Source organism: Thamnophis sirtalis, unplaced genomic scaffold (genome assembly GCF_051295495.1).
Source record: "Thamnophis sirtalis isolate CommonGarterSnake01/CBP01778 unplaced genomic scaffold, rThaSir2_p1.2 scaffold_15, whole genome shotgun sequence".
Taxonomy (NCBI): domain Eukaryota; kingdom Metazoa; phylum Chordata; class Lepidosauria; order Squamata; family Natricidae; genus Thamnophis; species Thamnophis sirtalis.
In genome coordinates, this window is record NW_028261395.1 from 33,501,750 (window position 1) to 33,524,655 (window position 22,906).

A 22,906-nucleotide genomic window follows, 5' to 3' on the forward strand; every position below is an offset into this window, starting at 1 on the left:
AAATCGAGTTTGACACCCCTGACCTAATGGAAACAAACACGAGAGTTTTAATGGTATTTAGATGGTTTCTCCTTTACTTTGATTTATTTATGGACAGTAATTTATTTGTAATATAAGCCTGATAATTTGACTTTTTTTGCCATTGTTGAAATTACGGACCTATGGTTATCTGTAGTTACCAGTGACCAATGTTCTGGGAATACCTGTGACCCTGCAGCTCCATCCAATAATATAACAATACTGATTGTATAAAGCAAACTTGTATGATATCGTGAATAAATCTTACTTACTTAAAAAAAAAATTAGAGTTGTTGAAAACCATTGGAGGTTCTGTTGTATTTGTGCCATTAGGACATTGATATAGAAGTTTTGGCATTGGTCAATGATACAGTGGGAACCATGATGACCTGTGGATATGATGACCAGCGATGTGAAGTTGGTGTCATTATTGGTAAGTTTATATTCTTTTAGTAAGAAGACAGGGGTCAAAGTAACTGATTTTAAGATTTGTGTTCCAGAAGTTTTAGTTTAATTTGAATAAATTATAGATATCTTTTAAAAATTCTTTTAATTTATTCAATCTCTGCATTTTGCTCTAGGCTAATACATTTATTTTATCATTGTTTTGGCTAATGCGTTTATCATTGTTGTGATGAAAATAACTAATCTCGGTTAATTGAGGTTTTATATGGCTGTTTGAATAAAGGCAGTCCTTGATTTACAACTGATTGCTTAGCTATTGTTCGAAGTTACAATGGATTCCCCCAAAAGGTATTTCCCATCCACATTCAAAGTTCTGATGGCTGCCCACATTTTGGGTGCTGAGCAACTGGCCCATTTTTATGGCCAATTACAGTGTCTTGAAGTCACATGACTACAACACAGCTTTTTGGAGGGGCTGCAAAATGGCATTTACTTCTGGCAAAAAAAACCACCCATTTTTAGACAATGGGTTTGCTTAATGACCATCACGAAAAAGTATTGTGAAATTGGCTACATGATAATCTTAACAACCAGCATGACTTATAACCATAATTTCAAGCTCAATTAGTGTCATAAGTTGAGGACTACCTCTACTGCCTGGTATCCCGCTGGAATCTTGACAAACTTGAACACTACACGTCCAAGAAAACAGAAGCTAGTGGTGATAAAAGTAAGGTTTCACACTTAGGCAAGAAAACGCAAATGCATAGGCATCGGATAGGTGGTACCTGTCTCAACAGCAGAAACTGTGAAGAGGATCTAGGAGTCCTAGTGGCCAACCATTTAAATATGAGCCAGCAGTGTGCTCCAGCTGCCAAAATACCCAAGGCAATCCTAGGCTCATCTAAGGAGGGATAGTATCGACATCACATGAAATATTAGTACCATTTTATACTGCTTTGGTAAGAGCAACTTTGGAATACTGTCTCCAGTTTTGGCCATCATGATACAAAAAAGATATCGAGGCTCTAGAAAGAGTGCAGAGAAGAGCAACAAAGTGGAATAGGGGGCTGGAGACTAAACCGTATGATGAATGGCTAGGGGTGCTTGGTATGTCTATCCCAGTAATGGCTAACCTTTTCGTCCTCGTGTGCCAAAATTGGGCGTCTGTGTGCAAAAGCATGCACGCACATGCCCACACCCACAATGCAAGGCACATATGTGCATGACCCCCCCCCTTGTGCATACGCGTCCCCAACGCCCCATTTTGGGCTTAGAAGGCCTCCCTGAAGCCTCCTGAAACAAAAAATGGGGCACAGGGGGAGGTGCTCCCCCCTGCCCCCATGCATAGGTACATGACCCCCCTGTCCTCCCTGCGCATGCACAGCAGAGACCCAAAAATCGGCTGGTGGGAGGTGGGCAGGCATGCGTGGTGGAGCTGAGTTGGGTGACGGCTTGCTGTGCCTCCCCCAATAATCTCATTATTGGGTACTTCATGCAAGTAGTTTTGAAAAGCATTTTAGACTGAGGGAGTGTTCATTCATCTCTCTGTTTTTTCCCCCCACCTTTCAAAATGTGATGGCTGAGCAGGAACAGGCACCAATGCTTGCTACATGGAAGAGATGAGCAATATTGATCTCGTAGAAGGGGATGAAGGCCGGATGTGCATTAACACTGAATGGGGAGCCTTTGGAGATGATGCATCTCTGGAAGACATCAGGACAGAGTTTGACAAGGAGATTGACTCGGGGTCTATAAATCCTGGAAAACAATTGTAAGTGGAGTTGTCAGGCTGTTGTAAGGTTTCCTTCTACTAAGGTAGCAAATGGGACTAGTGATTCTCAACCTTGACAACTTTAAAATGTGTGGACTTCAACTCCCAGAATCTTCCAGCTAGCATGCTGGCGGAGGAAATTCTGGGAGTTGAAATCCATATATCTTAAAGTTGTCAAAAGTGGAGAAACACTGAATTAGATATACATTGGAACAGAAATTACATTGAATAAGTTTGTTTATTTATTTGTAAAATTTATTAGCCGCCCATCTTACCACACAGTAACTCTGAGTTTAGCACTAAGAATTGGTGTGATTAGTGGATGTGCTATATAAGAGAGCTGGAGAGAGCTGGAGTCCAAATACCTTAACGGTAAAGGTTCCCCTTGAACATATGTGCTAGTTGTTCCTGACTCTGGGGGGTGGGGCAGTGCTCATCTCCGTTTCAAAGCCGAAGAGCCAGCGCTGTCCAAAGACATCTCCGTGGTAATGTGGCTGGCATGACCAAATGCTAACGGCTCATGGAACTGTTACGTTCCCACCAAAGGAGGTTCCTATTTTTCTATTTGAATTTTTACGTGCTTTCGAACTGCTAGGTTGGCAGAAGCTGGGACAAGTAACGGGAGCTCACTCTGTTACACGGCGCTAGGAATTCGAACCTTTCTGATTGACAAGCTCAGCATCTTAGTCATTGAGCCACCGCATCCCTTTTTTATAGGATTTACCAAGGTCCAAGTACCTTGGTAAATCCTATATTCCAAAGGCCTAAAAAACCTCCAGACAAACAGCTGAGAATAGGTGATGTGCATAAACTAAACTAGGTTTTTCTCAGCCTTGGTAACCTTAAGATGTGTGGACTTCAACTCCACAAATTCCCTTGGCCAGTCAGCCATTCTGGGAGTTGAAATCCACCCATCTTGAAGTTGTGAAGGTTGAGAAACATTGAGGTAAACCGACCACAAGCTGACACATTTCAGACATTTGGGGTACTATTTACCCAGAGTGCAAAAATGCCATCCCTGAAATAATTCCAAAACATCAGATGTATGTATTTTAAAACATACGTTTTTGAAAAGAAAACTTTCATTGGGTGAAATGAAATTCATCATCTGTTGTGATGGGAGATTTTCATCGAAGGCCACTTGAACATGAAATGGGGGTTTGGAGCTTCACCATTTTTGACACCTCTCTACAGAGATAACTGACCTTTGACTGTTCTCTGTTTGAATATAGGTTTGAGAAGATGATTAGTGGATTATATCTGGGAGAATTGGTCAGGTTTATCCTTTTAAAAATGGCCAGAAAAGGCTTGCTTTTCAGTGGGAAGTTATCCACAGCGCTCTGTACGAAGGGCAAGATTGAGACAAGACATGTGGCCGCTATGGAAAAGTAAGAGGTTTGAGTCTACGTTATTCTTTTGTTCTTTTAGTCTTCGTTACCTTAAAAGCTGAAATTATTTCTGGAGTTGAATATGTCACACTATAAATCCTCCAGGATTGGGTGGCCTATAAATCTAATAAATTGAATTGAATTGAAGTATTGTATACTCTATGAATGATTGGTGACATTATGGTTAATTGAAAGTAATGATGTACAATATGAGTCAATGGGAATCTCTTTTTTATTTTTTTTAGAGATAAGTGATTTTATAATCTTATAAAGATTTATTGTTACTTAATAGATAATTAAGGATTTAAGGAAATAAGGTTTGTTTGAAATGAAGGAATATTAATGGTAACCTGAACACATAATGCTTAATGTGATGTATTTAGTTATGTTTGATAGACAACCAGTGATCTTATTTCTAATTCTAAAAACTGATGCACAAAAGCTTGTAACCAAATGACATGCTTGACAAAATTGAGGAAAGTTTTTTGTACGCGTTGTTTTGTTTTTGTTTGTTTTTTTAAAAAAAATATTTAATAAAAAAAGCTGAAAGTATAAGCATGTAAAATTACATTTGTTCTAAAAAAAACCTAGAGAGTTTTGCTTTGATGGAGTAACACAGTTATTTCCCTGGAAATATTTCCTCCTGTTCTCTTGAAAGTTGGTCCAAAGTGAGTTGGCTGCTTTAAGTAGCAGGTTTAGGCTTCGATCCCATTATTAGAGTCACAGGCTAGATATCTTTATGCAAGAATAGCAGATGAGGTTTTCTTTTTTAAAGAAATCAATAATTAATTAATTGACTTAATATTGGGATTTTTCCTGACAGAAAGTAAGGGAGGCATTTGTGAGATTTTTGAAGGAGAGGGGATGTGTCATGTGCTCACTTGTATATCCATGAAAAATAGAAAAAATAATACAGATAGTCCTCAACTTACAACCATTCATTTAGTGACCATTTGAAGTTACAATGGTGCTTAAAAATGTAACTTATGGCTGTTTTTCAAACTTAAGACCGTCCCCATAGTCATGTGATCAGAATTCAGACGTTTGGCAACCAACTCATATTTATGACACTTGCAGGGTTCTGGAGTTATGTGTTCCCCTTTTGCGATCTTCTGACAAGCAACAGCAATAGCACTTAGACTTATATATCGCTTCATAATGCTTTTATAGCCCCCTCTAAGCAGTTTACATAATCAGCTTATTTGCCCCCAACAATCTGGGCCCTTGTTTTACCCACCTTGGAAGGATGGAAGGCTGAGTCAACCTTGAGCCTAGTGGGATTTGAACTGTCAAATTGCAGGCAGCTGGCAGTCAGCAGAAGTAGCCTGCAGTACTGCACTCTAACCACTGCGCCACCATGGCTTATAGTGAATGGAGAGCCAGATGCACTTATGAATTGTGTAATTAACTTAAAAACCGTGGTGATCCACTTAACAATTGTTGGCAAAATTCTAGTAATAACAGTCTCGTCTAGGAACAGAAATTTTGGGCTCAGTTGTGGTTGTAAAAGGAAGACTACCTGTAAAACACTGTTACTGTCCTGAACATGGCAAATAGACCCGGTTGACACTGATTTGAGAATAGCGTAATTGTCTTTTCAGCCTCCATTTAGATTCTCTAAGGTCATCTCTGTGACTCTTTACAAAGAACACACACTCTCTCTCTTTCTCTCTCTCTCTTTCTCTCCCTCTCTCTTTCTCTTTGTCTCTTTCTCTCTTCATCTGTCTCTGTCTCTCTCTCTCTGTCTTTCTCTCTCCCTCTCTCTTTCTCTCTCTCTTTCTCTTCCTCTCTCTCCCTCCCCTCTCTTTCTCTTCCTCTCTCTTTCTCTTTCTCTCTGTCTCTCTCTCTTTGTCTCTGTCTCTCTCTCTCTTTGTCTCTGTCTCTCTCTCTTTGTCTCTCTCTTTCTCTCCCTCTCTTTCTCTTAGTCTGTCTCCCTCTCTCTTTCTCTGTCTCTCTGTCTCTCTCTCTGTCTCTCTCTCTTTCTCTGTCTGTCTCTTTCTCTCTCCCTCTCTCTTTCTCTTTGTCTCTCTCTCTCTCATTGTCTCTGTTTCTGTTTCTGTTTCTGTCTCTCTCACTCACTCACTCACTCACTCACTCTCTGTAAAAAAAATCAAGGCAGCTATGAATGCATTATCAAACAGCTTTCAGAAAGGGCCCTCCTGCAGCATAATTTGTAATTAACAGACTGCATCCTCAACTTTTAGAAAGTCACTTTATCCCTTCCTGTAACTGAAATGCCATTTTCCTAATTTCTTGGCTGGGCACCAGGAATAAAGAAGGCCTGAGAAACACGAAAGAAATTCTGAAGGAACTGGGCCTGGATCCTTCTGAAGAGGACTGCATTGCTGTCCAGCATGTTTGCACAATTGTTTCGTTTCGTTCGGCCAACCTCTGCGCCACGGCCCTGGCAGCAATCCTGACGCGGCTTCGTGAAAATAAGAAACTGGCGAGGCTCCGAACCACGGTTGGAGTTGATGGGACCCTGTACAAGACCCATCCACAGTAAGTCAGATGCTAAGAGTGTGGAGCAAGAGTGCCGTGGGCAATGATGCTTCCTTCGTCCACTGAGTCGGAAGATCAGTTGGATAGCTGAACTACATGCTGCGCTTCAGTCTAATGATATGCTGCTGTGTTTAAAGATAGGCAGGTATAGTGGTACCAACCAAGATCTCCTTTTCCAAAGGAAGATGGCAGGAACGCAGTATATAGGTGTGGTGGAGCTGAAGATGGCTTGGAAGAATCAGAAGGCAAGGAGAGACATGGTAAATGGTATTGGTACATTTAGATCAGTCTTTTTCAAATTTGGCAATTTCTAGATGGGTGGCTATCAACTCCCAGGGTGCTGGTTGGGGAATTCTGAGAGTTGAAGTCCATTCAAGTTGGGTTAGATGACCTACACAGTCCCTTCCAACTCTGCTATTCTATTCTATTCTATTCCTTTCCATTCCAGTTCTATATTCTATTCTGTTCTGTTCTATTCTATTCTATTCCTTTCCATTCCATTCTAGTTCTGTATTCTATTCTATTCTATTCTATTCTATTCTATTCTATTCTATTCTATTCTATTCCTTTCCATCCCATCCCATCCCATCCCATTCCAGTTCTATTCTATTCTATTCTATTCCTTTCTATTCTAGTTCTATATTCTATTCTATTCTATTCTATTCTATTCTATTCTATTCTATTCTATTCTATTCTATTCTATTCTATTCTATTCTATTCTATTCTATTCCTTTCCATTTCATTCTAGTTCTAGTTCTAGTTCTATATTCTATTCTATTCTATTCTGCTCCGTTCCGCTCCACTCCACTCTACTAACAATCTTTTATTCTTTTTGTTAAGTTAGGATGATGCTTTCTTTTCTTATCACATGCCACATTTTCCTCGGCTTGTTCTCTTTACTTTATGCATTTTGCTTACTATTGCTGAAATCCCCCCCCCAATAGTTTATTTGATATATAATCTTTTGCATTAACATACATTGGCTAGATTGGCGACATCAAGAGAGAGGTTTGAATGTTGATGCCTATACTCTCTGTTTACAAAATACTTACCTCTGAACTATACAGTAGTCTTTGCTATCGGTTAAGATCTAATAAAAAGTGATGAAACTCAAACCAATTGTGATTTAAGTTGCATTGTGAAGGCTTTGGAATCAAATAGCCTGGTGGTCTGGAAATGTTCTTTGTCTCTGGTTACCAAGTAATAGATCAAAACAAGAGCAAATTGTGTTTAATTTGCTCAGCTGATTAATATTTGTCTACTGAGGCAGAAAGTGGGGTTAAATGAGGCATAATTCTGACGCAGCAAACACACTTACTTTCAGCCAAATCCAGATTTCAATTTCTGCGGGCAGAATCTCTTTTTCATATGGGGTGGATTCCACAGTTCTTGAAAAACAGGGTTTGGTGGCTGTCAGGACGCCAAGTAACACCCCCCCCCCAACAAAAGAAGACTCTGAGGCTTGAAGTTCCTCAAATGTCCATTTTATTAGAAATGTCATATTGGCACATCTGGGAAAACCCGAATCTGAAAGCTTCCAGCTTTTCCCCACCCAAATGAAAGTCCAAGCACCTACCCAGCACCCACATGTCCAGCACATGGTCCAATCAAAGCACCGTCCCAACTGGAGATGCCTCCCAGTCACGTCCCTCCAAGTGCCGGGTAGTATGTCCTTGACTCTCAGAGAAAGGAATGCTATTGTGATTATATATCTCCCCAGCTCCATACAATCCCCCCTCCCAGTTCCCCACGACACTAAATGTGGCAGGCCTGAAGATCCAATGCCCAATATGGCTTCCAGGCCTGACAGTGGCATGTGCCATAAGGGGCTGCAGGGTGGCTGGGGAGGATGTCCCTTTAATCTGACTTTTGGATCCTAAAAAGTTTAGGAAGCTAGAAGAATTGCTATTGGAGGGAGGGATAATCCCAATCTGATAGCAACATTGAATATGCCTTATTTATTTGTTTGTTTGTTTGTTTGCTTGCTTGCTTGCTTATTAAATTCATATAACCCATCTCACAATTTGTGGCAACTCTGGGCAGCTTATTCTTCTCATGTAGAATCAGCCACTGAGATTTCATTTAACTCAACATCCTGTCCAGTGGTGGGATGCAATTTTTTTTACTACCGGTTCTGTGGGCCTGGCTTGATAGGCGTGGCATGGTTTGGTGGGCGTGGCTTGGTGGGCGTGGCAGCAGTGACGTGCGGTGAGGTTTATGGTTGGTGAGGCACTGACACAGGGGTTTCAAATTTTTTTAGACTTGTGGACTTCAACTCCCAGAATTCCACAGCCAGGCATGCTCAGTTCCGATTTAAAGTGACAGCATTTGTTTTTCTCCTTTGCGAAAAAGTTTTCCTTCATTCTCTTTCTTCTCCCTCCCCTTCCGTCCTCCCTCTCTCCCTCTCTCCCTCCCTCCCCCCTCTCTCAAACAGACACACGCACACAGAAAAGTTGGATCCCTCTCTCACTCACTCAATCTCAAACAAACGCAAACACAGAAGTTGGATTGGATTTATTTTCCAATGGCTTGAAAGCAGCTCCTCTGCCAGACCCCCCCTTCCCCTGCTTCCTTCCGATCTGAGCCTTTGATTGCAGGTGGAGCCATGTTGCCTTTTCAAACTTGTAATCAATGAAGCTGGTCTTATATACTTTTATCCAGGTTTGTGTGTGTGTGTTTGAAAAGGCAACGTGGTTCTGCATGCAATCAAACTAAACTTGGGGAGGGATCTACACTTGAGGATGAAGTTTGAAATCCTCCCCTCCCTCCGACCCACACACGTACCTTTTCCAGCTGTTTCAGAGAGGATTTCAACTCTGCTCTTGCCTGCCATCATGAAAAGAAAAAAAAAATGTAAAAGGAAAAAGGCAAGAGCTGAGGTCAGGCTGAGCTAGTTGCTGCCAGATGTCTCTGCTTAGTGTGTAACTGTTTAAAAAAGCCTCTAAAAAAGCGCCGTCTACAGGAGGCAGGAGAACGACGTGCCTCATTACGTCAGGAATTTTTCGGCTTTTAACCCTTGCTTAGCTCTGCTTGAGTGATCATAAAGTCAGACTAGATGAGGCACCTCGTTCTCCCGCCTCCTCCTGCAGAGGGCACTTTTTTAGAGGCTTTTTTAAACAGTTAAGCACTAAGCAGAGTCACCCACTGTGACTCTGGCAGCAACTAGCTCAGCCTTTTTCCTTTTACGTTTTTTTTCTTTTCATGATGACAGTGGTGAGGCTCTGCCTCCCCTGACTGCATGTCCCTGCGTGGCAGGGAAACGATACAGTAACATCTCCATTCCCACCCCACTCCAGGGGGAAGGATACTGCAAAATCTCCATTCCCTCCAGATCAGCTGGGACTTGAGTGGCAGGGAATAGATGGGGGCCAGTCAGAAGTGGTATTTACTGGTTCTCCGAACTACTCAAAATTTCCGCTACCGGTTCTCCAGAACTGGTCAGAACCTACTGAATACCACCTCTGATCCTGTCTAGCAAGAATGTATTTCTAAAAGGAAGGAGTTCATCTGAGTCTCTCTCCCTCCCTCTCGGTTTGTCACTCTCTGTTCTCTCTGGAATTAGATTACAAATGTGATAGATTTTACAAGATAAAACAACTGACAGTAAAAGAACAAAAGTAAAAGTTGCAGAAACCTCAAATAAGGTAGAATAAAATAAATACTGAATAAAATTAAACTAACAAAACCCAGTGATAATTGAAGTATGATGCAATCAAGGCCCAAATGCCCCCCCCCCAGAAGAGCCCCCGTTTGAGTTCCTTCTGAAAAGAGTCCAGGTAGAAGCGCACTGGAGGATTCATCTGCAGGACAGAGGATATTCTCAGCTACCAGAAAGGGTCATTGCAGAGCCTTGGCCCCTCCCATCTCCAGATAGAGGAGCACCACCCCCAGCTTATTCTAGGCAGAGCAAGCTGGCTGGGCCTACCCCAACAAGAGAATGGGAGCCTGCAACTAATGAATTGCCAGGCCATGTAGGGCAGGGGTATCAAACTCAAGGCCCAGGGGCCGGAATCGGCCTGCAGGATGCTTAGATCTGGACCGCGGGGCCACCCTGGAAACTGCAAAGGAGTGTCCTGTGGTGCCTCTGCCAGTGAGAACGAAGTTAGGGAGAGCTGCATGTGGCTTTCCTGAGCTCCGTTTTCCCTGGCAGACAGTTGCAGGAGGCATCATAGCCAAAAATGGAGCTTGTGAGGGCCGCAGGTGGCACCCCCAATTCTGTTTTTACTGGCAGAGGGTTGCAGGAGGCCGTCGCAGCTGAAACGGACCTCGGGAGCTCCTTTTCGCTGGCAGAGCGCTCGAGCCACCACAGGTGCCCTGACATGAGTGATGTCAAGCTGGACACACCTACCCTGGCCACACCCACCCTGGTCCTCTGAGGTCAAACACAATGCTGATGCGGCCCTCAATAAAATCAAGTTTGACAGCCCTGATGTAAGGCTGTCTAGGCCAGGAGTCAGCAAACTGCGGCTCTGAGCCGCATGTGGCTCTTTCCTCCCTCTGCTGTGGCTCCATCACTGGTCAGTGCCACAATTTTGAGAGGAGCTTCCGGTGTGGGGGGGAAGAGAAGAACAGTGCACCAGGAGAAGACTCTATGGGAAGGGGAGGATTTTCCAGTTGGCTCCACAATTGATAGGGCTTTCAGTTATGACAGGTAGAGGAAAAAGTATGCCACGCTGGGAGGAGACTCTATAGTGGGTGAACTGAACTTCCAGTCAGCTGCAGAATTGAACAGGGGGCTTCCGGTTAGGACCTTTGTAGCTCCCGGTGTTTTCTTTTCTGTGGGAAACGGGTCCAAATGGCTCTTTGAGTGCTTAAGTTTGCCGACCCCTGGTCTAGGCTAACATCAGCAGTTTAAATGGTACCCCAAACAGGGAGCCAGTGTAGGGCCCACAGCAATGACGCCATGGGTTTTTGGTTACCAACACAGGCCAGCACATGAGCCATTGAGCTTTGAAACGACTATATAGCCTTCAAGTGAACTTCTAAGGCAGACTCATATTAAAGCATGTTGCAGAAGCTGGAGTGGGTGGGCACAAGAATATGAGTCACTTGTGCAAAATCCTCCCATCCCAGGTGGGACTGGGGTGCAACCTGGGCATCGGCTGAAGCTGGGAGAACACGGGTCCTGGAGGATCCCCAAATTGTGGATTTGCTCCTTCAAGGGTCGTGCTGTTGCAGAACAATGGAGGGGTGTTATTATGACACCGCTGTTACGTTAACATAAATACCCGACATCTGTGAATGGTGTAAGCTGCTGGTGTTGTGCAATGGTTGCATTACAAGGTGAACATTTGGCACAACTGCTGTCATCTCCTCGGTCTTCCTTGTAGGTATGCCAAGCGTCTCCATAAGGTCGTCCGGCGGTTGGTGCCCAATTGTGATGTCCGATTTCTGCTTTCGGAGAGCGGAAGCGGGAAGGGGGCTGCCATGGTCACCGCCGTGGCTTACAGGCTGCTGTCTCAGCGGAAGCAGATCAATGAGGTCTTGGCCCTTTTCAAATTAACCCGAGAGAATCTCATTGAGGTAAGAAACAAAATGAGGACAGAACTGGAGTGCGGCCTGAAGAAAGAAACCCACCCAGCAGCCACCGTGAAAATGTTGCCAACGTTTGTTTGCGGCACTCCGGATGGCACAGGTACTTACTTCCTCATTTCTTTCATAGTTGTGTATACTGCCCACTTTGGAGAGCTCAAGAGGATTTACAAAAATCTGAAAAGAAAAGCCTTAAAACCAAGAGCAATTAATAATTCATTAACTATCTTCTAGGCCAGTGTTTCTCAACCTTGGCAACTTGAAGATGTCTGGACTTCAACTCCCAGAATTCCCCAGCCAGCGAATGCTGGCTGGGGAATTCTGGGAGTTGAAGTCCAGACATCTTCAAGTTGCCAAGGTTGAGAAACACTGTTCTAGGCAGCCATTTTTGATAGTTCAAAAATGACGGGGAAGGGATAGAAGTTATGAAAAATCTGATACACAGGGGCATGACCTACTATAACAGTGATGGAGAATGTTTTTCTACTTGGGTGCCCAAAAACATGCATGTGTGAGATATTGAGTGCGTGCCCACATCCATAATGTAATGCCCTCCCCGCCCAGTGCATGCATACAGGCCTCATTGAAGCCTCTGAACTTCCAGTAGGCCCATTGGGCCCGTTTTTCACCGTCCACAGGCTCCAGAGGCTTTTCTGAAGCCTGGGAAGAGTGAAAACAGCCTTCTCCTGCCTTCCGGAAGGCTGAAAATCAGCTGCCCAGTGCGCGCATGCGTGCTGGAGCTGACAGGGCAGTGCCCTCAGATATGGCTCCACGTGCCACCTGTGATACGCATGCCATAGGCTTGCCATCACGGTACTATGATGTCTGTATCTCTCTGCTCCAACAGTGTTCTGACCAGTGGTGGGATTCAATTTTTTTTACTACCGGTTCTATGGGCATAACTTGGTGAGCATAGCTTGGTGGTCATGGCAGGGGAAGGATACTGCAAAATCCCCATTTCCTCCCAATCAGCTGTGACTTGGGAGGCAGAGAATAGATGGGGATGGGGCCAGTCAGAGGTAGTATTTACCAGTTCTCCAAACTACTCAAACTACCTCTGATTCTGATCCAGGAAAGTGGGAAAGTAACTGCGTTCCGGGTGCTTTCGGCATTTAGTCATGCCGGCCACATTACCATGGAGACGTCTTCGGACAATGCTGGCTCTTTGGCTTTGAAACAGAGATGAACACCGGAAACGACTAGCACGCATGTGCGGGGAAACCTTTATCTTTACCTGTATATCTCAATATGAATTACCTACATCTGAATTCAATTACTTGAGAACAAAGTTTCCTAGAATTCCGTATGTCTACTTAGAGTCTCAGAAAAAAGGCCAGTCTATAAGCTGGACAAGGAACATTGTAAGGAATTGAGAGGGATTTTTTTTAGTAAATATTGATTGTTCTTTTGCAGAAAAGGGTAAATACTTAGCTCTTGATCTTGGAGGAACAAATTTCAGAGTTTTGCTTGTCAAAATCAGAAGTGGAAGAAACAAATCGGTTCGGATATACAATAAAATATTTGCAATTCCTTTGGAAATTATGCAAGGAACAGGAGAAGAGGTAAAAGTTAATTCTTAACTATTTATTCCTGGGACTTACATTCTATTCCAGTCTAACAGGACTGTGAGCAATTCTCCTTGCTGATCCACATGTATTTAAAAACCTGGTATTAAATGCCGCCTTTAATTACTATTATTTTTTCTTTCTTTCAGTTATTTGATCACATTGTCCAATGCATTGCGGACTTTTTGGAATACATGGGAATAAAAGGTGCCCGGCTCCCCCTTGGTTTTACTTTTTCTTTCCCCTGCAGGCAAACAAGTATTGATAAGGTGAGAGGGATGGAATTTTCCACCTTGATTGGATTCTACTTTTAATGTGGTTTTAATCAGTGCTCAATGTTGCTTTTTAATAGATTTTGTGCTTCTATTTTTCGAGCCTCTAGGAGGGCAAAAATGGCCTCTCCTGGGCTCCAGAGGCCGGAAACGGGGCAGTTTCCGGTCCGGGAGGCCTGTTTTTCACCCTCCCCGAGAGTCTGCACGGGCCCTGCACTTAACCTGGCATCCAAAAGGGGTCGCATGAAGCCTCCTGGGAGGTGCGGAGCAAGATGGGTGGGGCCAGCCAGTCCTTTTAACTATCGGTTTGACAAACCAGATGTAAAATTAGAATCCGGTTTGTCCGAACTGGTCCAAACTGGCTGAATCCCAGCCCTGCTTAAATATTTACATCCTGGATATAAATTGTTTCAACTTCTATCCTCAAAACAACATTATAGAGCAATGCACACCAGAACAACTAGACACAAGGACAGTTTTTCCTGCATGCCATTACTCAGATAAACAACTAATTTCCACAACACTGTCAAACTATTTACTAAGATTGTATTACTTTCATTCTTCTCATCCTTCCTATTACCTACCTCCTCCTGCTTATGACTAATAACCATGTTGCTGTATCTTTATGATTTATATTATTTTATTTAGTTTCCTATTATGATTTTGATTGCTCACTTAGTATCCTATGACTATCACTAAGTGTTGTGTCTTATGATTCTTGATGAATGTATTTTTATGTATACTGAGAGCTTATGTTCCAAAGACAAATTCCTTGTGTGTCCAATCCCACTTGGCCAATGAAGAATTCTTAAAAAGATCTTGAGCACCAGCATTAGGAGAGACTGTGTAAAATCATTGCTCAGTGCACAAAAGTAACAGGCATTCTTGTTTGATTTTCATTTGGGTAAGGCATGCTTATGTGGGAACTGCCGACACATGAAACATTGGTGTCTTTCTGACCCACCCAAGCACAGCATGGACATGTCCTGGGAATCCGCTTTGTCTCCCTATATTCTCAGAATACTGCCTTTGCCCATCCCCAAGCCTATACAGATAGTCCCTGACTTATGACCATTCATTTAGCCTCCATTCGAAGTTACAATAATGCTGAAAAAAAGGGGCCTATAACTGTGCTCACAGTTAGGACAGCGTCCCTGCAGTCATGGGACCGCATTTTTCGGCATTTGGCAACCAACATGTATAGATGAGAGATGCAGCATCCCGGGGTCATGTGATCATCATTTGCAACCTTCCAGGCAGGGGTGAAATCCAGCAGGTTCTGACAGGTTCTAGAGAACCGTAGGGGAAATTTTGAGTAGTTCAGAGAACCAGCAAATGCCACTTCTGGCTGGTGGGGTGGGAATGGAGATTCTGCAGTATCCTTTCCCTGCCATGCCCACCAAACCACGCCTACCAAGCCACATCCACAGAACCGGTAGTAAAAGAAATTGTATTTCACCACTGTTTCCAGGGTTATTATAATGAGCAAAGTCAGGGGGGGAGGGGGGGGGAAGCCAGCTTCACTTAATGCCTGCAGCAAAAAGGGTGTAAAATTGGGCACAATTCACCCAATCACAAGTTAGAAGTCCACAGGTTTTAAGGTTTGCCAAGGCTGGATGCCCCTGATTTAAACCTTCTTTGAAAATGTAATTTGCAATGAGTCTCTCCTAAAAATGGAAAGCCAGTTTTTGAGTTTGGGTGATCCAACTCTTTTCTCTTTCTTCAGGGGACACTTTTTAATTGTCCTTTTTGTTTCACTTCTTTCACTTTCTAGGGAGCTCTTGTTGGGTGGACAAAAGGCTTCAAGGCAACCAACTGCGAAGGGGAGGATGTTATCGACTTGCTAAGGGAAGCAATAAAACGGAGAAATGTAAGTATCCTGCATCTTTTGAACTCCATCCCTACCACCAGGGTTGAGCAGAGGTCCTTGCTTACTGCAATTTTCCTACTGATTTGATTTCATTCAGAATTATTGAGACAAATGTAGAAGTCATGGGAACTTTGGCCCTTTGAAAATGATTCAGGGGAAGCTCTTTAAGAATTTGCAGGGATCCAGAATTTCATGGAAGTTCATGAAAGTTGGACCGCAAGAAAGGCTGAGCGCCAAAGAATGGAGGCCTTTGAACTGTGGTGCTGGAGAAGACTCCTGCGAGTCCCTTGGACTGCAAGGCGATCAAACCAGTCAGTCCTAGAGGAGATCAACCCTGACTTGCTCTTTAAAAGGCCAGATCCTGAAGATGAAACTCAAATACTTTGGCCACCTAATGAGAAGGAAGGACTCACTGGAGAAGAGCCTCATGCTGGGAAATATTTTTTTAATGAGATAGTTGCTTTAAGCAGTGGCCCCGTTGAAATGACTGTGGGGCTCAAATTTCAACCATGGGTAGAAATCTGAAGAAAGATGTGAGGCTTTAATAAATAGATGCATGATGACTCTGTTTGTTTGTTTGTTTGTGTGTGTGTGTGTGTGTGAGAGAGGGAGGGAGGGAGGGAGGGAGGGAGGGGGAGAGAGAGAGAGAGAGAGAGAGAGAGAGAGAGAGAGAGAGAGAGAGAGAGAGAGAGAGAGAGAGAGAGAGAGAGAGAGAGAGAGAGAGAATATGCCGGCTGGCGGCCCCTCGGGGGAAGGCCTTCTCTGTAGCTGCTCCGACCCTGTGGAATGATCTACCCGTAGAGATCCGGACCCTTCCCACTCTCTCGGCCTTCCGAAAAGCCACTAAAACCTGGCTATTCCGGCAGGCCTGGGGCTGTTGACCTCATGAATGAGGTCCAGCCCCACTCAGATTGAGTGTATGGTTGCGTTGTTTTTAAATTGTTCCTTTCTATTTTTAAATTGTTTCTCTTGTTTTATTTTAATCCCTTATGTTCCTTTTGTTCTGTAAGCCGCCCGGAGTCCTACGGGATTGGGCGGCATATAAATTTATTAAAAGTTAAAGAGAGAGAGGGAGAGAGACAGACAGACAGACAGACAAATTTAACAACCGTACAATCAAGTTCTACCCATTTTTAATGTGTGCTGTGATAAATACAAAAAAGGAATGGGGCTTTGCTTGTGTGGCCGTGGCTGCCATCTTGACTTTTTTTTACTTTGTCCCTGGGAATTATCCTGAACAGGTGCTTCACTGGTAGAAGTACTGGTGTGTGCACAGCAACCACACATATTATTCCCTCATATTTTTTTTCTTTTTAAAAATAACTCCTTTAATCTGATTACAGTACATTATTCTGAAGAAAGAGTAGTTGTGAGGTTCTGGCCAGAATGAACCTTTAAGCCCTGGGTAGGTTTATGGCAGTGGTAGGTTGGCAATTTTTTTTATTACCGGTTTGGGGGAATGGCGTGACGCTTCTGCGCATGCATAGATACGTCCAGACGGGTGGGCGCAGTCTCCTGCCACCACTACTACTGGTTCACCAAATCCGGGCCGAATGGGGAGCAACCCACCTCTTGTTTATGGGGAAAACAATGCCAGCATAATTTTAAATGAATAAATCTCAAGGTGGACATCTGTATATTAAGCTCACTTATCCACTGTCTTGCTCGGCAACAAAAAGTTTGGACTCAGTTTTATTCATAACTTCTACTACCTGTATGGCACACCCATGATTTGAATTGATTTCTTATCTTCCAACAACACATAGGTGTTAGAGTAAAAGGAAAATAAACTGAAAGAAAGATTCACTGTCAATGATTGCTGGGCTTTTTTTTTTTATTTCTTCCAAACTTTCGACCAAAAGGATAACAGAGAATTGGCAGTAAAGAGACTAATACATAACAGGTTGCTGAGAACCCAGCCAACATAATCTAAACATGCAGATTTCCCTCTCATTATGCAAATGGATTTATACCAGTTTATTTGCAATTGATTATTTTAAAATAAAACAACCCGTTTTCCCACTATTTCCTCCCAAAATCCCTGTGCAGCTTTCAGGTAACAGGTTGCTCGCTTTATATCAGGGGTGCCAAACTCAAGGCCCACAGGCCAGATCCAGCCCATGGGGTGCTTAGATCTGGTCCATGAGGCCGCCCTGGAAACAGCAAAGAACCAGCCCATGGTGCCTCTACCAGCAAAAATGCAGCTTGGGAGGGCCGCATGTGGCCTTCCTAGTGGCGGGTCAAATGCTACTGGTTCGGACTGGTTTGCCTGAACCGGTAGTAGAAAATGCTACGGGTTCGGGTGAACTGGTAGTTGTGATGATCAGCTGTGTGACAATCAGCTATGCCCTGCGATTAGAAATCACGTGGAACAGCTTATTGTTGCACAGCTGATCATCCGGTAGCATTTTTATACTACCAGTTCGGGTGAACCGGTAGTTCCAACAATCAGCTGTGCCACACGATTTATATTGGCTAGAAAGCAGGAAATCCTGCTTCCTAGTGAATCTAAATTGCGTGGCACAGCTGTTTCCCCCCCCCCCCGCTGTTCTACTTACCTTTGCAGACTCAGAAAAGGCTTCTTAATCCTCCTTTTTTAGCCCTGTGATATACATGCACGCAAACCGAACAGGGAGCAAACTTCAGAGCATTTCACCCCTGCCTCCTAGGCTCCAGACTTTCAGCCACAATGGCCTCCTGCAGCCCTCTTCCAGTGAAAACGAAATTCGGGAGGGCTGCCCACAGTCTCCCCGAGCTCCGTTTTCGCTGGCAGAGGGCTGTGCCCACCCTGACCCATTCATGCCCATCCGGACACCCTGAGGTCAAACTCAACCCCGATGCAGCCCTCAGTGAAATTGAGTTTGACTCCCCTGCTTTATATGAAGTAGTCTTGATATAGAACACTGTTTTTCACGTTTGGCAATTTTAAGATGAGTGGGCTTCAACTCCCAGAATTCCCCAAAGTTGCTGGGAAATTGTGAAATTTGAAGCCCGCACACTGCAACGTCCAGTGAAAAACACTGGTGCAGAAAGTCTGAAGAGTGGTTGAGCTCTATTAAGGAGCACATGGTAAGAGGAAGCCTGGAGCACTGTACTTTTTGCTCAGTCAGAGTGAGTTCTGCATCTTTTCCATCCTTGCTCCATCAAAACCTGTTAGCCATGAGTGGAGAGCTTAAGGCTGGAATATGTATCAGCTCACTTTGCAATTATAACCAATATGTGTGAGTGGTGAAATCTAAATTGGACTAGTTAACCTCCAGGTCCCTTCCAGTCCTGAATTGCTGTGCTTTTTCAAGGTATCCTATGAAGGTACATCTAATGCTAGGTTTGTGGTCCTTCCTCCCCTTCCTTTTCCCCTCCTTCCCTCCTTCCCTCCTTCCCTCCTTCCCTCCTTCCCTCCTTCCCTCCTTCCCTCCTTCCCTCCTTCCCTCCTTCCCTCCTTCCCTCCCTCCCTCCCTCCCTCCCTCCCTCCCTTCTTTCTTTCTTTCTTTCTTTCTTTCTTTCTTTCTTTCTTTCTTACACAGCACACCCCACTCCCCGTTTTTGGCCTAACAGGACTCAGGGAAGCCTCCTGAGAGTAAAAACGGACCCAAATGCTTAAAAAAAGTTTTTAAAAAAGTTCCTACCATCGCACAGCACAGCTGATTATTGTAACTTTTTTTTTCTTTGTTAAGCATTTTTTATTACTGGTTCGGACGAATTGGCCCAAACCAGTAGGATTTCACCCCTGGTATATGTTGAACTGAAGTTGTTTTACTGTCTGGTGAAATTTTTCAAGGGCTGCTTCAATGTTATGCACACTTTTGTTTACCGGTTGCTAAAGTAAAGCAGAAGAATGCAAGTGTCCAACCAGTGATTTAAATTATTATTCAGATCAGATCATTCTTAGGGGAAGCATTTTTTCCAAGTACTTGTAACCCTAATCCATGCCTCATGACAACACTGGCTACCTCTCACTCAATTTCTGTTGCAGGAATTTGATTTGGATATCGTAGCGGTGGTAAATGACACCGTAGGAACAATGATGACGTGTGGTTATGAAGATCCAAATTGTGAGATTGGTCTCATTGCAGGTAAGACGAGAGAAATATACAGCAGACGATAGCCCAATCTTTTGTATTGTGTTTTAATATTCGTGAGCAGTAGGAAGGTACAGGAGATAATTGGGATAATGCTATTTTTCACTGATAGCCTGCAAAAGAAAATGGTACACAGATGTTGATTTGGCTTGGTGAGAATTGCACTTTTCCTTTTTCCTTCACATATATAAAATTTAAATTAAGTGCTAGGGAGTTCTGGGAGCTGAAGTCCATACATCATAAAGCAGGGGGTCACCAACCTTTTGGACCTCAGGGACCACTAAATTCATAATTTTAAATCCCGTAGACCCGTAATATGATCTGCCTAATGACCGGCTGGGTGGGCGTGGCTATATGGTCATGTGACTAGGTGGGCATGGCCAACTTGATGTCACTCACATCGAGGGGCGCGTCACCAGCCTCTACTTGCCCCTCCCCTCCCAGGCACTCCTCACCTACCCTCCTAGGCTCCTTAGGGTGCCAACAGGAAACTAAGCAGCCACCACGAGAAACAGTTGGCAAAACAGCTCAATTCAAATACGATCTGACCAAGAAGGAGGCTCAGCAGATGCACCTCACTGAGGACTACGAGCATAGGCTTTCCAGACGAAAGACCTATGGGAGTGCAAGGCCAGGGACCGGCGCCTGGAGGCTCAATGGGCTGAGATGGTCAGCCATTTCCGGGCCATGATGCAGTCCCACTGGAACAAGGCCCTCTGGCTCTTTGCCACTTCCCTCCAGCCTTCACCCAAAGCCCCACACCACGACGCTGAAGCAGATCCCAAGTCGGAATTTCCACTCCCCTCTGACTAACGCAAAAAGACCCTGACGGGGGAAACTCTTTGCAGCAACAAAAACATTCAGTGCACGTATCCATCCCAGGGACCATCCCATGACCCCTGATTTAGCACAATGTAAAAAATGCAAATGATTTTTCTGTGGACCACCACAATTTTCTTGCAGACCACCAGTGGTCCAGGGACCACCAGTTGGTGACCACGCTGTCTTGGAGTAAACTATGTTGAGAAATACTGTATTAGAATTTTCTGGTCTTGCTGCTGCCATCTTGAGGTTGTCTGGATTTTTTCAGCCCAGTTCTGTAGCCTGGCTCTTTCTATAGTAACCATTAGAACTGCTACTATTTTGTGTTCTGCAGCTATGGTTTTTCCATCTCCTACATTTAACCGTCCTTGGAGAAAACCCTTTTTGCTGTTTTAAAGTCTCGCTTTCTTTCTTTCAGGGACAGGCAGTAACGTGTGCTATATGGAAGAAATGAAACATATAGAAATAATAGAAGGAGATGAAGGCAAAATGTGCATCAACACAGAATGGGGAGGATTTGGTGACAATGGCTGCATTGATAATTTCAGGACAAGATATGATCAAGAGGTGGACTCAGTGTCTCTGAATCCTGGGAAGCAAAAGTAAGGGTAGATGTTGTGGCACTTCTCCAAAAATTTCAGCCAAGATTATGGGGTTTCTCTGGAACCAGGGGTGAAATCCTCCTGGTTCAGCCTGGTTTGGCTGAACCGGCAGGGACGATTGGCATCAGTTCTCCAAACCGGTGGCAAAAATCCTTGGTGGCCCCGCCCACGCCCGCCTGGTTGCCCTGTCGCCACTTACCTCTTCCGGCTGCTCTACCCACACACCCAATCCGAACATTTCTCCCTCTGTTCACAGCAGGGCTGCTGCAGTCTGTCTCTTTAAGATAGACTCAGGGAGGGTGGGGGTCAAGGGGGACCATAAAGGGAGCAGCAGCTCTGCTGGGAACGGAGGGAAAAACGTTTGGATTGTCTCTGCCACAGAATTCAATGTTAAATGCAGTAGAGACAATCCAAACATTTCTCCCTCTATTCACAGCAGAACTGCTGCAGCCTTTCCCTTTAAGGTACTCCAACCCCTGGGAGGGAGGGGGTAAGGGGGGACCATAAAGGGAGCAGCAGGTCCGCTGTGAATGGACTCATGCACACATTTTTTCCTACTGGGTGCTGTGGGCGTGGCTTGGTGGTGGTGGTGGTGGCATGTGACTGAGTGGATATAGCCATGAGTGACATCGAGTTGGCCATGCTCACTCAGTCACAGGACCCCACCACCAAGCCACGCCCATAGAACCAGTATTAAAAAATTTTTTAATTTCACCACTGTCTGGAATTCAGTAGCCTCTGCTGTAGAACAGGCAATGGTAAATCTTAGAAATAATCTGTCTTCCCCAGTTGAAAGTCTGGAGTTAGAACACAAATGAGTTTCAAGTTATTGGAAAGGAAGAAGAAAACACATTTTTGTTTTTTATTCAAAGACATACTAAAGAAAAAAACATATGTTGGGAGTTAATATTCTTAAAATGAATATCACATCAATGGCATTGGGGGGGTTAGGGATCCACCTTATTGCCAATTTGCCATCTTGGGAACAAACATACTGTAATTAAAATATTTATGTAAATGACTATCCTCTCATTGATAATGTGGGCTGTGTACATTGCATTTTGAAACATAATTTTAAAAAATTCTCCCAAAATTCATGTTAGAATAAAATAGTACAGAATCTCTGAGTACAGTAATCTGCGAGATGCAGGGGTCTTCAACCGTGGCAACTTTAAGACCTGTGGACTTCAACTCCCAGAATTCCTCAGCCAGCAATGTTGGGAATTCTGGGAGTTGAAGTCAACAGGTTGGAGACCCAGAGAGTAATGAATCTTACTGCATTAAAGCTTTTCATAATAATTCCTTATTTTCTAACGATAATGCAGGCGTTCCTTGACTTATGATCACAAATGGGATGAGAATTTCCATTGCTAAGTGGTTAGGTGGTTGTTAAGTGAGTCATGCCTGCTTTGCAATCTTTCCTTGCCATGATCATGGAGCGAATCACAGTGTTAGTGCATGAATCACTGGGTTGTTAAGTGAATCTGGCTTCCTCCATTGACTCTGATTGTCAGAAGCTAGCTGGGAAGGATGACAATGGCAATCACATGACCCTGGGATGGTGCAAATGTTATCAATACATTTGAATACAGTACACACAGGTGGCCAAGCATCTGAATTTTGATCACATGGCAGGGGTGGACTGCTATGGGTTTGGCCGGGTTTGGGAGAACCATAGCTATGACTGGTTCGGAGAACCTCCAAATCCCACCCCTGGCTGGCCACCAAGCCGTGCCCATGCCCCCCCCCCCCCGTGGCCCTCCTAGGAGTCTCCACGTGGCCTGTTTTGAATGTGAAGTAAGTGCAGGGCCCGCATGGAGGCTCAGGGAGGGGGGAAAACGGGACTCACGGAAGGCCTCCAGAACCTGGAGGAGGCAGTTTTCACCCTCCCAGAGGGTCGAGGAAAGCCTCCGGAGCCTGGGGAAGGCAAAAACACCCCCCCCCCCGGTGCAGGAAGCCGAATAGGCCACGCCCACAATGGCCACGCCCACTCAACAACCAATCAGAGAACCCATTGCTGAAATTGTTGAAGTCCACCCCCTGCACATGGCCATGGGAATGCTGTGGCAATTGTATG

The 22,906-nt window shown here is 44.2% G+C and overlaps 1 protein-coding gene across 2 annotated transcripts in view; it reads left to right on the forward strand.

Moving 5' to 3' along the window:
• Nucleotides 1–22,906, forward strand: part of LOC106551319 (hexokinase HKDC1) — a 57,585-nt gene that overhangs the window by 21,453 nt on the left and 13,226 nt on the right. For both annotated transcript variants that reach the window (XM_087702335.1, XM_087702336.1), the window contains 10 exons: nucleotides 352–451; nucleotides 2,014–2,197; nucleotides 3,430–3,585; nucleotides 5,854–6,087; nucleotides 11,418–11,722; nucleotides 13,033–13,181; nucleotides 13,334–13,453; nucleotides 15,231–15,326; nucleotides 19,300–19,399; nucleotides 20,646–20,829. In XM_087702335.1, the coding sequence (XP_087558461.1) occupies nucleotides 352–451; nucleotides 2,014–2,197; nucleotides 3,430–3,585; nucleotides 5,854–6,087; nucleotides 11,418–11,722; nucleotides 13,033–13,181; nucleotides 13,334–13,453; nucleotides 15,231–15,326; nucleotides 19,300–19,399; nucleotides 20,646–20,829 (1,628 nt within the window). The remainder of the gene's footprint in view (nucleotides 1–351; nucleotides 452–2,013; nucleotides 2,198–3,429; nucleotides 3,586–5,853; nucleotides 6,088–11,417; nucleotides 11,723–13,032; nucleotides 13,182–13,333; nucleotides 13,454–15,230; nucleotides 15,327–19,299; nucleotides 19,400–20,645; nucleotides 20,830–22,906) is intronic.